The sequence below is a fragment of the Linepithema humile genome, chromosome 2 (genome assembly GCF_040581485.1).
Source record: "Linepithema humile isolate Giens D197 chromosome 2, Lhum_UNIL_v1.0, whole genome shotgun sequence".
NCBI classification, from domain to species: Eukaryota; Metazoa; Arthropoda; class Insecta; order Hymenoptera; family Formicidae; genus Linepithema; species Linepithema humile.
The window spans coordinates 1,697,321-1,710,777 of record NC_090129.1 but is presented as its reverse complement, the minus strand read 5'-3'; the positions used below and the strand labels follow the sequence as shown (position 1 = coordinate 1,710,777).

Genomic DNA, 13,457 nt, shown 5'->3' with positions numbered 1-13,457 from the left:
AATTCGCGTGGCGCAATTATCGCGATGTCTGCAGGTATAATCCTATAGTTTATCATGCACTTTACAACTGATCTATCTGTTGATAGATCGCGATTAGCCAGTTGTGTAGAAATAAATTCGTGACATTGATACTATTTGAAAATTATTCTTCCGTAACATTGCGATCCGTTATGCATCGACTATTTTTCGATTATATAGCTGACGCCCGAGATTATGATTTCATCGAGGCGTCATTGATTCACAGATTGCACAATTTCGTTCTGACGACGATTTCGTGATTTTTTCGATTTGTGACATTTTCGAACGTTTTTCGCACTTTATCACAAAGAATTCGGCAAAATCACGACGCGACACGGGAGTACAATCCTGCCGAAACACACAAAATGCATTTGCCAGTTTAACGCGGTAACTGTTGATAATGCACTTGTTCGCATACCGCAGACTCGAATTCACCATTAGTATTTCGCGAGATATTTCCTCGGAATTTCGGCATGTTATTTTAGAATACGATAAAAATACGCGCAGGATGAGTTGTTGATTAAAAGGTCTCGGAACGTGAGAGAAAATCATAAACCATACACATTCGCATTTTCTATGCAAGGATTCAATCGTGTTTGCTCGCGTCGAAGAATAGTTTAGATATCGGTTGGAAAACCACGGCGTTCCGCGAGACTCAGGTGATGTAATCTTCATGCAGGTGGGTTATGCGCATAAGAAGATACGCATACTTACGCACAGCTTAAATTACACGGCTAAGGAAGCTGCGGCGGTTTTATGCTCGCAACCGTGTAGCTCGACGTAAAATGCAAACAATGTTCCTCCTTCGTCATTCTTTGTAACAATCGCGCCTATTACCACCTTTCTCCTCCCACTTGGCCCGATTTTACAAGACAATCCGATGCTACTCGACTCCAGTATTTATGCTTTTACTGAATACACACACGTGCCACTTTCCGTTTCGTTTATTGTCTCATTGTAGCGGGCGTTAAGGGCGAAGGTAGGTCGAAATGTCGGAGCGAAATTTCTGCACGACTACAGATGTATTTTGTGTGATCACGCGCGAATTTCACGCTTTGTCCTCGACCTTCGGAAACGACGGCAAAGAATGTAGTAGCCACTTGAATGTTTGCAGTAGGAATGCACTGCATCTTTTATTCGCGTAATACAGTGCAAGGGAAGCGCTTATGAGAAATACGTAACGGATCGCTGACTCACGGTGAGTTCTTTCTCGATGCATTTTGCATAAAAGTGCTGCGAGAAAAATGCTTTTAAACAAAAAAGGGAGGAGAGAAAGCAAATTAATATTTCTTAAAAACGAGATTATTTCGTTCGAGAAAATGTGTTAATAGCAAAAGTTCATATTAATAATTGATAACAGTTGTTACTAACATTTGCAGTTGAAAATGAATTGAGATAATTATAAAATTAATTGGAATATTAATGACATTTATTATACTTCTATTGTTTGTCGTGTGACACAATTGTTATTAATTATATTAATTTCTCTGTTTACCTATCTAATTCATGCGATTAAATTTATATTTCTATCGCATCTTCAGCAAAATTACGCGATAATCAAAATATGAAAAATTTAAAACGGCAAACAAGTATGCCACGATGAAATTCGCATAATACAAATCAGAAATTCCACGCGATGCTCCTTAGCCGATGCGTATCTGCGCCTACCACTTAACAATCGCATGCTTATTGAGAAACCCTTACCTTGAGAGGACATTAGCTGCCGCTCATCAGCGGTATGCATTCCCACACCTTCACCTTTATATGCTTGTAATACGCTATCTTTCGCGATGAGGCGTGCGCGTTCTTGAATTATTTATATCATTCATTAATGATTCAAAAAGAATAATGCGTATTATAACCTTTGCTTTGGATTAATTTTATCGATTAGTCTGAAAATGTTTAATCTTTTGCACACATACATTTTTAGGGAAAGTTATTATAAAAAGAATATTTGTTTTTTTAAATGTGATTTTATGGTTTTGGAATATCGAACATACCGACGAGCAAATACAAGCGGCAAACCGACGTTACCGATTGCGTTAACGGGCCGTCCACGGATCCTGAGCTTTAATAATTTAGCACTGTTAATTATTCAAATCGAGAGCCGCGTACTTACACACTGTGTGTACACACAACTTCGTGTAAATTAGCGCCATCGTTACTTGTGGCACAGATCGAATAGCACAGAGCACATTGGATTATGCCAGAGGCAGCGAATTATGTTCGCAATTATACCAAAGTTTCCTTTGACTCAAAACGCTTTGCCGCTCAATCCTTTGTTGGAGATGAGTCAGTACATCCGAGATTTAAATTGACATCCAATATGTACGTTCCGTATCGAAGAGCAAAAATGTAGAACACACAATTGTGAAAAACAAGTTAATCAAATACATTTTATTCTGATAATTTATATAGTTTGCATTCGCAAGCATCTTTATTTACATTAATATGAATAATACTCATCACTTTAATTAGACATATAATATAAAGCTTACTTAGAGCCAGAACTAGGTTTTGGTGCTCAAATTCGTTATGTATTATTATTTCGTTACAAATTCATAAGAAAACTAACGTTTCGGTCTCAAGGATTAGATCATCTTCAGTCTGTACACGATGAAACGCAATAAAAACAAGTTAAGTGTTATAAAAATTTTTAAACGCAAACGCGAATTCGCTTATTCATTTTTGGCGTCCAATCGTATCAATTCAAAGAGCCATTCTCTTAAATTTTAATTTATAATTTCATTACTTTAAATTGCATAGGAATCGCCGCTATTAATCTTTTTCTTTATACCGTTTTAATCCGCGACCTTTGGACACATTAATTTTCTTGATAACAGAAAAGTGTGAAACAAGCATATCATTTGTTCAATGATACCTCGCAGCGCAGCGCGCTGTCAAGAACCGTCGTTATGCAAATAACGCGCTTGATACGAAACATGCTCTTTAACGAGTGCATCCCAGATGAACACGCATTCGTAGTTTCGCCACGCAAGGTGAATCACCGTAACGAAAGTGCAGAGACCCCTCTTGCGGTGCGCGTATCTGCGCACCGAGATGTTTGATTCCGCGCGGAACGGAAAACGGCGTGGAAGGATAGCGCGCGAATCGCGACCGACAGTGTTTCTCAAACATTTTGCACGACAGTGCAAATTTTTGTTCGACGCGCTATAAATATTAAACGTCATACGTTTCGCGCGAGGGTATAAATTATACCGTTTCTCTCTCTTTACGATTTTAACGATGCTCTAAATCGAAGTACGGCGAGCACATCGATCGATGTCGCAGTGTCTATTTCCACGTCGCGAATCTATGTGAAAACTAAATGTTCGATCGCGTTCAGGTTCTTGAACTCTTCACCTCGACGAAAATAGGGGAGTCAGTTCGTACGTTTCGGAATCGAATTTGCTCCGATTTTGCATTCGCCAAACGTAGAACTTAATTTGATTTGAGTATCTGTGACATTAAAATGGCTCGCTAACTGACGTTTGCTTTACTTCTCACTGCATCGGGTCACTGTACTATTCCATTATCGGATTTTTATAAATATTTATCTAAATGTTTAATTCACAATCTAATTCTTGCATTCTTATTTGTTTTATAATACTGCAAAGTGCACCTTTGTGTAGAAAAATGTGGGCGAGTAGAGAACACGTTATAAAATCCTTTTTTTTTTTTTATTTTTTTTTAATGCTTGGCTTTTATTAATCTTTACGCATAATCATAAATATAATGCTATTCAAAGTGAGCGCTAATATTAGCATAATGAGATTTCTGGATGCTTGGGTGGCAGTGAAAAATGTTATAGGATATCGTACATGACTTTTATCGGCGAACATTTAATTCGAACATTGCAAACAACCGTGAATGATTGATTAAGTTCGACGTCGGCTTTGAAACTCCCACGTTCTGATAATACATGCCCGTGAATGAGATGTGTGTTTTGAAACGATTGCAATATCGACTATAATAAAATCAATATGCCGACAGCTATTTACATATGTACAGTGGTAACACGACAGTGTAACAACGCGTGCGGTAAAATGCATCAACTCGGCAACCGCAACACGCGCAGCGAAACGCATAGCCACAACCTCGCTGGGCTTTTCGAGTGCTCTCATAGTTCGATGAAGTATTTCCGATACGGATATCGGTCAGAGCGCGTGCCGTGTTGATTATTCTCGCAACTATTTTCCTAGTTAAGGTCGCGTAGCCGCTACGATCTTTTATGGATGAGAAGAGGAGAAACCAAGAGAAAAAGTATATGTATAAATAAATATCTAGAATATATTCGCGTCGGTAAAATTCACTTTTGCACGAATTTTGATGTGAAAGCGAGTAGAACGGCGAGGAAGATGTATCGCCAGATTCTGTCATCGGCGACGCACATCGCCGACGATCGATAATGCGCGTTCGGCTTAAGATCCTCCGTTTTATTCCGCCGACAGTAGTACTCGTCGTCGTTCGGTAGAACGTCCTTCACGATGTTGAGGAATTCTTCGAAGGGGCATAACTCCAAGCAGCCGGGGATCTTCTGTACTATCAGTTGCTCCGTAACGCCCGTCCATAGTAAAACCTGCGAAGACGCGCGGCGTGAGAAATAAATCTTCAGTGCGTTAAACTCCATAAAATGTTAGTAATAGCAAAGCATAGTACGTATAAAATACGTGTAAAAATAGTAAGCAGCGATAAATAGTAAAAATAGAATAATTAATTCTTCTTTAAACTACATTTTTTAAAGAGATACAATTGATTGTTTCACGTGAAAAATCTATATAGATCAATTATAGGTGAATTTAATTTCTGGATTTATTGGATTGATCTGCAAAATGTATATTATGTAACATACCTGGACATAGTAACTTCCCTTTTTGTCCCGAAGAGTCTCTAGAATGATCGTAGAACCGTAAGCAGGAATCGCCGGTTCGTTTATACCTAAAGCGTAGGCAAGAGCACCCACGTTAGCTTCGTGGCTGCCGAATAGAAAAGCTTTCCTGTCGCGTGGCGATTTTCCTGCTCGATGCTCTTCAATGTCCTCTACCATTTTGCGAAGCAGTATGCCTGTCGCGATAAGAAGTTTAGAGATTTTATTTTGAAGCAACAAAATAAAAAAGAATAGGAATTGTACAACATGTCCTTGAAACAGATCATTAAATTTCGATTATGTATGAGATCTAAGAATCTTGAAAATAAAAAAAAATCGTACGAATAAAAATCTGAAAATGTATCTGTGGTAAAGTTTTACAAGAATGCTTCAAAACTTCAGAGTATTTTACAGATAATCTTAAGACAAATATTGTTTTTCTTTTAAATTTAAAGGAATTGCTGGAATGGACTTTTCCCTGCAGCAATGCGCGATTCACATCGTCGTTTTATGAACTCGAATATAAGCGGAATTTTTTTTATACGTTTTTCGATACAGATTCATTACTACATCAAACTGATTTACTGAATTAACAAATACTGTTATCGTTATTTATTATTAACACAAAGAAAGTAATATTATTTTTGTCTTTTTAACTTTACCATATAAAACACGTTTATGGCTCTAAAAGAACGTATACGTTCTTTTATTATATAAAAAGTAAAAGGTATATATAACTTTTACTTTTTATATAATCTTTTTTTCATTCTCAAGACAGAATTTGTTATCAAAAGTTTTAGCGATGCTTTGTTTAGCTGAGTACTGACCTCCGTTTAATCTCCTCAAGGTTTTTGTGTATGATCGTAACTTGAAGTCCAACTCTATTATCTCTTCCATCGGATTTGGGAAAACATTTTGAGTCCATTTTGGTAGCGTTAAATTTTGTGCAGCCTAGAAATGGTCATATGACAAAAAATCAGATAAATATATTTTTAGGCAATTTCTTACTGTCGAAATAATTGCTTACTTCTTCTTTCAATAAATTATACATGTGAGCGACCGCTTCCGTATTGTTGATCAATTTTCCAGAATGATCTGTCAAATAATCCATTACGTTCTTGTATTTGCTGATCATCCCTTTTGTACTGTCTAGCTGAAGGAAACGTCTATATTCTTCCTTGTATCTAACAATCAATGAAAGATGGAAACATTTATAAATAAGAACATTATTAGATTTCCATGAAAAACAAAACAAAAAAGGATAAAATAGTTAAGCTTTCTTATTCTCCTTATTCCGGAAATTTTTTATCTATCAGTGAAGAAGCAAAATGATTTAATAAAAAGATAAAAATTGTTAAACGTATCAAAGAAAATCATAAAAAGAGGAAAAAGAGAGGAGAGGGAAAAAGATTTAAGAATTCTCAATTCTGTCATCTTACGAGCAATTTCCGCTAAAGTTACTTACCGATGACAGTAATGCGGAAACAAGAGGTTGTCAACCTTGTATGGCACGAAGAACGTGTACGCCGGAATCCAGGGCAAGTGTGGATTCCAGGTTTGCCTCTCGGAGGGCGGGAATAATCCCGCTAGGACTAACTGGAGAGACAGCTGAGTCCGTGGAACTTCCGTGGATCGGGCATAGATCTTGTCCGGCCAATAATCCGGGCCGAAATATTGATCGTACCTCTCACGCAGCATCGTGCCGATTTTGTACTCCCGCATCTTGCCTTGCTAATTGCACGAAAGACATCACAATTAGGCAAATCTCGGAGAGACGGATATAGAAAAATTACGAACGTTTTTAGGTCAGCTTATTTTCTAATTCAACATGAATATTTGTCGAAATCGCAAAATTGATTTTAGATTTTTACCTCGACGGAAATTATTGGCACTTTGGAAAACGATGACGAACATCCAATATATCGTGTTGCATAAGTCATAAAATAAAGATTGTGAAACTGATAGAAGCTTTATGATAAAAAACTTAGCAATAGTATGATTCAGTCTACACTGATTTTAAACATCTATTAAAAAATATTACACATGGATGATGTGTCATCACACATATAATACACGATGTCCATTGAACGATCAACGCATACAATTTCTAATATTGTCAAGATAACAGCGTTTAATTTCACAATTTATTTGTTGTAATTTATACTCACGTTGGTCAAGTCGCCATTTCCCATCGGGTAGTAAGAGTGTTCGAGATGCGGATCATTGGGGTAGTTTTGGAATTCTCGATGGGGCACTTTGTCACCGTGGCGAAATACCTTTCAAACAGAATATACTCGTGTAAGTTGTATCGTCAACATCTATTATCATCACTGTCACAGCGCAGACGGTCATGATAATGTAAATGTTTCGTTACTTGTCTCTTGCGCGAAGGATCGCTTTTCCATAACTTCTTAATTTTTCTCGAAAACTTTTCTTGTGTGACATCAGACTCGCGTCTACGCAACTTGCGACGCAAAAAAAAAATATATATATATATATATATATATATATATCTGTTTCTTTATTGACATAAAACAATTTAGAATATAACACTCATTCACACAAAGTAACGCACACACTTTCGAAAAAGAAACAAATATCAAATAAATAATCGCGTGCTCACGAAAGATGAAAAAAAGTCAAGACTTAAAAAATGACAAGACTTTCTCACTTCGTCGGTTATATAATCTTTTGAGAAAGTAATGCCGATTGAATGGGCGCGTCTCTTCGTGAAATTAAATAATGCTTTACCACATGAAGCAGCTGCAGTTCCACATCGAGATTGGCCGATGCAGCGAAGCTGATAAGAAACACGACGAGAATCGCCAATTGCATCGGTAACATCTTCGCGAAAATGACTGCCTCCCCGAAGGCGTTTTCAACAAACACTTTCGATACTTAATTCGCGCGGCCTGAACGACAGCGCGTACGGAATCGACGATTTCACGGCACAATCTGCGGATGGTGTTTATATTTCTACTCTCGCCTCACTCGCCTTTGTAGTCGAGTGGGGATGGGATAAAAAACTGTCGAACAGCTCGCAATTCCGACTATTTTTATTAGCAACATCCCCGCTCTCAGTGATCATTCGATCCTTTTTCTTGATGTCGATTGTCGCCTTCCTCGAAGGACGCGTAAATAAAAAGCAGGAAACCCGCGGAAAACCGCAGCTGACGAACGCATAGGAAATTCTCTGCCATTTTTAGATAGAACGAACTAATGTCATTGTCGTGTGAAAATAAAGTAGAAAAGATTTATTATTTTCGAAGATTTTATTATCTTTGAAGATCTTTATCTCCAAAATTTTTCAGATTTTTTTACAAACGATAAAATACCGCAACTGGTGAAATTGGGTGGTATTTTCAATTTTAAGTAAAACAAGTAGAATTTTATCATTTAAATAAATATAACATCTAGTTTTTTTCTGGCAAAAATTTTAGCTTTAATTGATTTTTAATTAATTAATGCAAGATTTAAAAGTTATCAGTATAAAGCAATCTTTTTTCGAAACATCTTAAAAACTTTAACGGTATTGATATGTCAGTCAATGGTTGAAAGATAATAAATAAAAGAAAAATTAAAAATTATCGGGAAAACTGCGAGAGATTCTGTTATAAATATAAAATATTTTTCCGATGATTCTTTTATTGTACTCTTCAACGCCGGATAACAAACTCTTTTATTTTATCGAAGATACTTTACTTTGTGCAGCGCGTTTATCTTGCCTGCTTCTGATTTGCGTTCTCTGTTAATCGAAAAACAATTCCCTGCGTATCCACGAATGCACTGCAAATTTACAAGTCTCGCAAATGTCTAATCGTTCGAACAGGTTTATCTACATAACTAAATAACAAGTTTATGTAAATAACAAAACAAATCTGTGGAAATTATCATAAAGCAGTATACGTGTTACCTGTTTTTAGTCTTTTGGTTCGAGAAATCTTGTTTACAATTTTATTCCATCAGACTTTATTAATGCTGTAAATATTTTATTAAAAATTTGTGTGTGTGTGTGTGTGTGTGTGTGTATGTGTGTACTTAGCATCAGTGATTATTTGAACTTTATAATAAGTTTGATTTTCCAAATTATGCTTTTTTTATTTATTTAATTTTTTATTTCTATTTTTTGGAAAAAAAAGAAGGGTAATCTTTGTTTAAACATATTTTCATATTGTTTTCACGTAAAATATGTAAAGTTCTTATGTATTTTCTATTTTAATCAGATACGACTTATTGACTTATCAAATTGATTTTGGCACGGCGCACTAATTGAAATTCTGAACGAACCAATTCAAACACGTACCTATTGTATTGAAATTTCAAGGAAATCTACTTGATCCGACTTTGAAAATAACATATGGTATGCATGTGCGCACATGTGTTTTATGTTTATTTTTTTCGTTACACAATTCATTGCGCAACCGATTTAGAGAAAGTGATGTCGCAATCACATTCAGATTATCAGTCGTCATTACACATCTTAAAACATCTTTTGTAGGCTCTTTTAATCTGAAATTTTCCTATAATTATGTTTCCTTGATTGCATGAGTTAGGTTTTTTGTTCGCTTTCTTAGAATATCAACTGTCATCCGCGAACAGCTCATGAGAATTCAAGAACGTTTAATGATTCATGTGAATGATCGGAACGAGACAGCGACGTACAAAGACGTCGTCGACCTACACGGAGAAAATTTTATATAAACAATTACTATGTACGGCAGTAACCGCGGACCGAAAATTTTTACTATATTTCACATGTGAAAAACATAGTAAAAATTTTTATAATTCTTTCATGGTCCGCGGCTACTACCGTACATAGTAATTTTTGATATAAAATTTTCTCCGTGTACCGCGTCTTTTTGCATTTGCGGTGCATTCCGCGAAATCACCGCAAATCGGAATCACGCCCCTTTCTTGATCGCACGCAATGAATCTTCCTTTCGTAATTCAATTCATGGAAATCAGGGAAACTTGAGAGCCTTTCGGATAAGGATAATGTTCTCGTGCGTAATCGGAGATCCATTTATGACGCGGCACCTTGATTGAACGTGAATCCCTGATTAACGTTTGCATCTTAATTTGCGGAATATCGAAATGTTGGGGCGTTTCAGATACAGTTGTAACATGTTTACGTAACGTGCACGAAAAAAAACGAATCACGATCGCGTACTTATTTTGCGCATTAAATATTCGCGGCGGGACGCGTCTTAATTTGCGGAACGGCAAAATATCAGCATCACTGGAATAATAATCGTTGGATCATTACTGGAATTTTTTATTTAATACACATAAAAAAATATGAATTGCCATCGCGCACATATTTCGCACTGGAAAGACCACAGTTGATTAAATCAATCTTATTGTGAATTATGAATTCGAAGAACGCTAAAAAATCAAGTCTTATGCATTATTGAAAATATTATAACAGCTATTAGTTATAATTAACAATGATGTTAGTCGATAACGTTATAATTGCGCGATCGACCTGTGCGAGTTTTTGTTACGCCGAGCATGTATGATTTTATAATCGAGCTACCACGATAGGCTCGATGGTTTGATAGTGTTACGCAATTACGTATAATCGATAATTAGATCAACCGAGAAGGAGCAAACCGCTTACACAATTGCATCGTGTGTGTTTACAATCGGGTTCATTTTATCACAGACTCCGTATCTCGCGAGGAAAAAAAATTTCTCTCCTCAATCTTTACGCAAGACCTGAAGCCCCCGAAGGATTTTCCGGTATATCAAAGCGTTTTGAGCATATTTACCCATTACAGTTTTTGCTGCGAATATACAAGTCACGCATTCTGGAGGTCACGGTTGATGACTTCTACAACCTGATGAAATTTCACGCTATAATACGTCATATCTGAAAAATTTCACACATGGACAAGTTACAAAAGTCAATATAACGGTTTATTTTTACAATTCCCTCGCAATTGATAGGCTTACAATTGAATGTCAAGAATTTACTCGTACAAAGCAATAATTTATTATAAAATTATAAAATACAATACAGATGCACATACACACACAAAGTTTTTTATACGTGAGGTCAATGCTATTTTAACGCAAGATCAAGTAAATGAGATCAAATGTAATTATGTATCCGCATATTGAAATTGCATGAATAGAACAACTTTCGCGCGGCCTTCATATCTTGTTACAAACGCATATATAATTAAGTCACTGTAATTTATTTAACGCCTAACCTTTTTAGCGTTGGTTGCGTTTCTACCTTAATTATGCCGTTAAAACGTAATTGACTAATGACTTATTTTACACACCGATCACTCACGACTCACGAAAACAAATAAACAAATAATGAATTGGGTTATTTTAGTCAAAGACTAGTTTTTCTATCATTAGCTTGTTAAAACATTCAAATTATCATATATCTTATAGCACAGCTCATTGCGCTATTTGCTATTGCTAAGAAAAAAAGTCTTGTGCGAACAAGAATTATAATTTTAACTCATAAAATTAACAAAACCTTGTTCATATGCATATAATAGCATTACGTAAAAAGTGTAGCGCAACATTCATAATTATCAACTGAATTGATGTGTAAATTTTGTTATCGAAAAACTCTTCAATAATATTTCACGATTTTCTGGGACAATTTATATTTTACAATTATCTCGCGAATAGAATAAACGATATTTTAAATTGAATCCATGTTATATTAATAATAAATGTCATGGTTATTTGTTTGAGTGAAGGTGCTTTATTAAGTTTTCTTTATTAAAATTTTAATATCGAATAGCTATTGTTGCTTAATTTATTAATAATTATATTAAAATATTAATTAATACAAAATATAATTACAATATGTGTTTATCCATCAATTTATTTAGATTTTGAAGTTGGTAGATTGATCACTTAATCGCCATTTAATTAAATTATCAACGTTTAAAAATTTAAAAAAACACACACTTTACTTTCCATAATGAAACACGTTACTCGATTCTCGGCGTAAAAAAGGATCACTTTTATAGCGTTATAAAATGGAGAACAAATTGTGGGTGTGGCGTGAACAAAAGTCCACGTTTCTATGTTAATGTAGGCTAGATTAAAGAAAAAAAAAATAAACCGGTCATGATTGTGATTATTGTAATTAATTCGTGATAATCTCGTAACCACGATTAAATTTATGACACTTATATAAATACATTAATCTTCTGCACAATATGCAACATAATTCTAATCTCAGAGTCATGAGTTTTATTTTATAATAATTAATATAGAGAGAATGAAAACAACAAAAAACAACACAAAACAGGAAATCTATAATAGTAACAATAATAATAACACCAACGATAGTACATAATATGCAATGAGATTATCAACGAAACGTAGTATAATAGAAATCATTAAAAGAATTACGCAATAAGAAATGCAGGCAATTAGTTGTTGCTTAAGAATGCAATCAATTATTCGCCCATTTGAGATATTATCGGTTTCACGAACTTGCGATTAATTCTGTTTTGCTGATAAATGCTATTGTATTATAAATGCATTTTGATATTGCACATACGATCACAAATCTCGAGATACGTAATACACATAACGCATTATGAATTTTGTTCCTTTATTTACAAGCGATTAATATTACATATTTAATTTTAATCAGATTTATGAGTTTCATGAATAGGAAGACGTAGTTACATAATATTGCCGAATACGAGTCACCTCAATTGATTCGGTAAATATTTTAGGCGATGCAAACGTTATTTTACGTTGAAGTATTAAGAAGTCAGCAGTATCGTAAAAATCTTCCAACACATATATAAATTTTTTTTACCTAGTTTTGTTTAATATTTGTATTTTAATATTTGTATTTGTACATTGATATACTTATAATGTATATGTTATGGCGCGTTTAAAGATAGAAATTAATCTACCTAGAAAGTAATCCGCTAAGTCTGAGAAGACTGCATAGATTACAATATGTCACTTTGCATTATAATCTTACGCTGACACGCTAATGAGAAACAATATAAAAACAACGTAAGTTAATATGATCAAAAATCATTGATCATTCACCATACGTAGTACGCAAATAAAAATTTAGGCGTGGAAAAAGAATCTGGTAAAGAAAAAAATATTCATTTACAATCGCGAGAATTCTTTCTTTTTGTGTCAGATCATAAATGTTATTAAATTCTTGTGCATTAAAAAGTTTTGCACCTGGGCTTTATTACAGCAAGAGCACGTGACATAATGATAGATATCTGTTTTTGCTATAATAACGCATGTTCACGATATATCATCAATGTTCACGTTTTTTGCAAACACGCGGCAGCGATACCATCTCTTCCCGCTTCAATATTGATTACTCGATTGCGCGTTCGTTCCGCGGCTTCACACAGGTGATGACCTTGAATGATCGACGGGTGCGATGAAGTGAGTGGAAAGAGGAGGAAGCGAAATGAAAAAACAGGAATACCGGATACTCGTAGTCTTATTAATACACCATTCACGCATGACACAACATAGTTACATTTCCACAAGTGCAAAATGCAAATGCGCCCCGTCGGCGAAAAAAAGGGAGATATCGGCGATCGTG

The 13,457-nt window shown here is 35.2% G+C and overlaps 1 protein-coding gene across 1 annotated transcript; it reads right to left on the bottom strand.

Annotated features, from left to right (window-relative positions):
• Positions 1 to 3,669: 3,669 nt before the first annotated feature.
• Positions 3,670 to 7,912, bottom strand: LOC105677501 (venom acid phosphatase Acph-1-like). The gene is made up of 7 exons (XM_012376163.2): positions 7,637 to 7,912; positions 7,054 to 7,161; positions 6,351 to 6,616; positions 5,913 to 6,069; positions 5,713 to 5,836; positions 4,871 to 5,082; positions 3,670 to 4,597 (listed from the first exon to the last, which is right to left on the bottom strand). The coding sequence occupies exons 1-7, from the start codon at positions 7,727 to 7,729 to the stop codon at positions 4,328 to 4,330; spliced, it is 1,230 nt and encodes a 409-aa protein (XP_012231586.1). The 5' UTR covers positions 7,730 to 7,912; the 3' UTR covers positions 3,670 to 4,327.
• Between the last annotated feature and the right edge of the window lie 5,545 nt (positions 7,913 to 13,457).

Excerpts from the sequence above, each read along its gene's own strand:
- LOC105677501 (XM_012376163.2), bottom strand. The coding sequence starts at position 7,729 with ATGTTACCGATGCAATTGGCGATTCTCGTCGTGTTTCTTATCAGCTTC. Across the intron at positions 5,837-5,912 it reads ATAATTTATTGAAAGAAGAA|GCTGCACAAAATTTAACGCT; the intron begins GTAAGCAATTAT and ends GACCATTTCTAG. Across the intron at positions 5,083-5,712 it reads CTTGAGGAGATTAAACGGAG|GCATACTGCTTCGCAAAATG; the intron begins GTCAGTACTCAG and ends TTATCGCGACAG.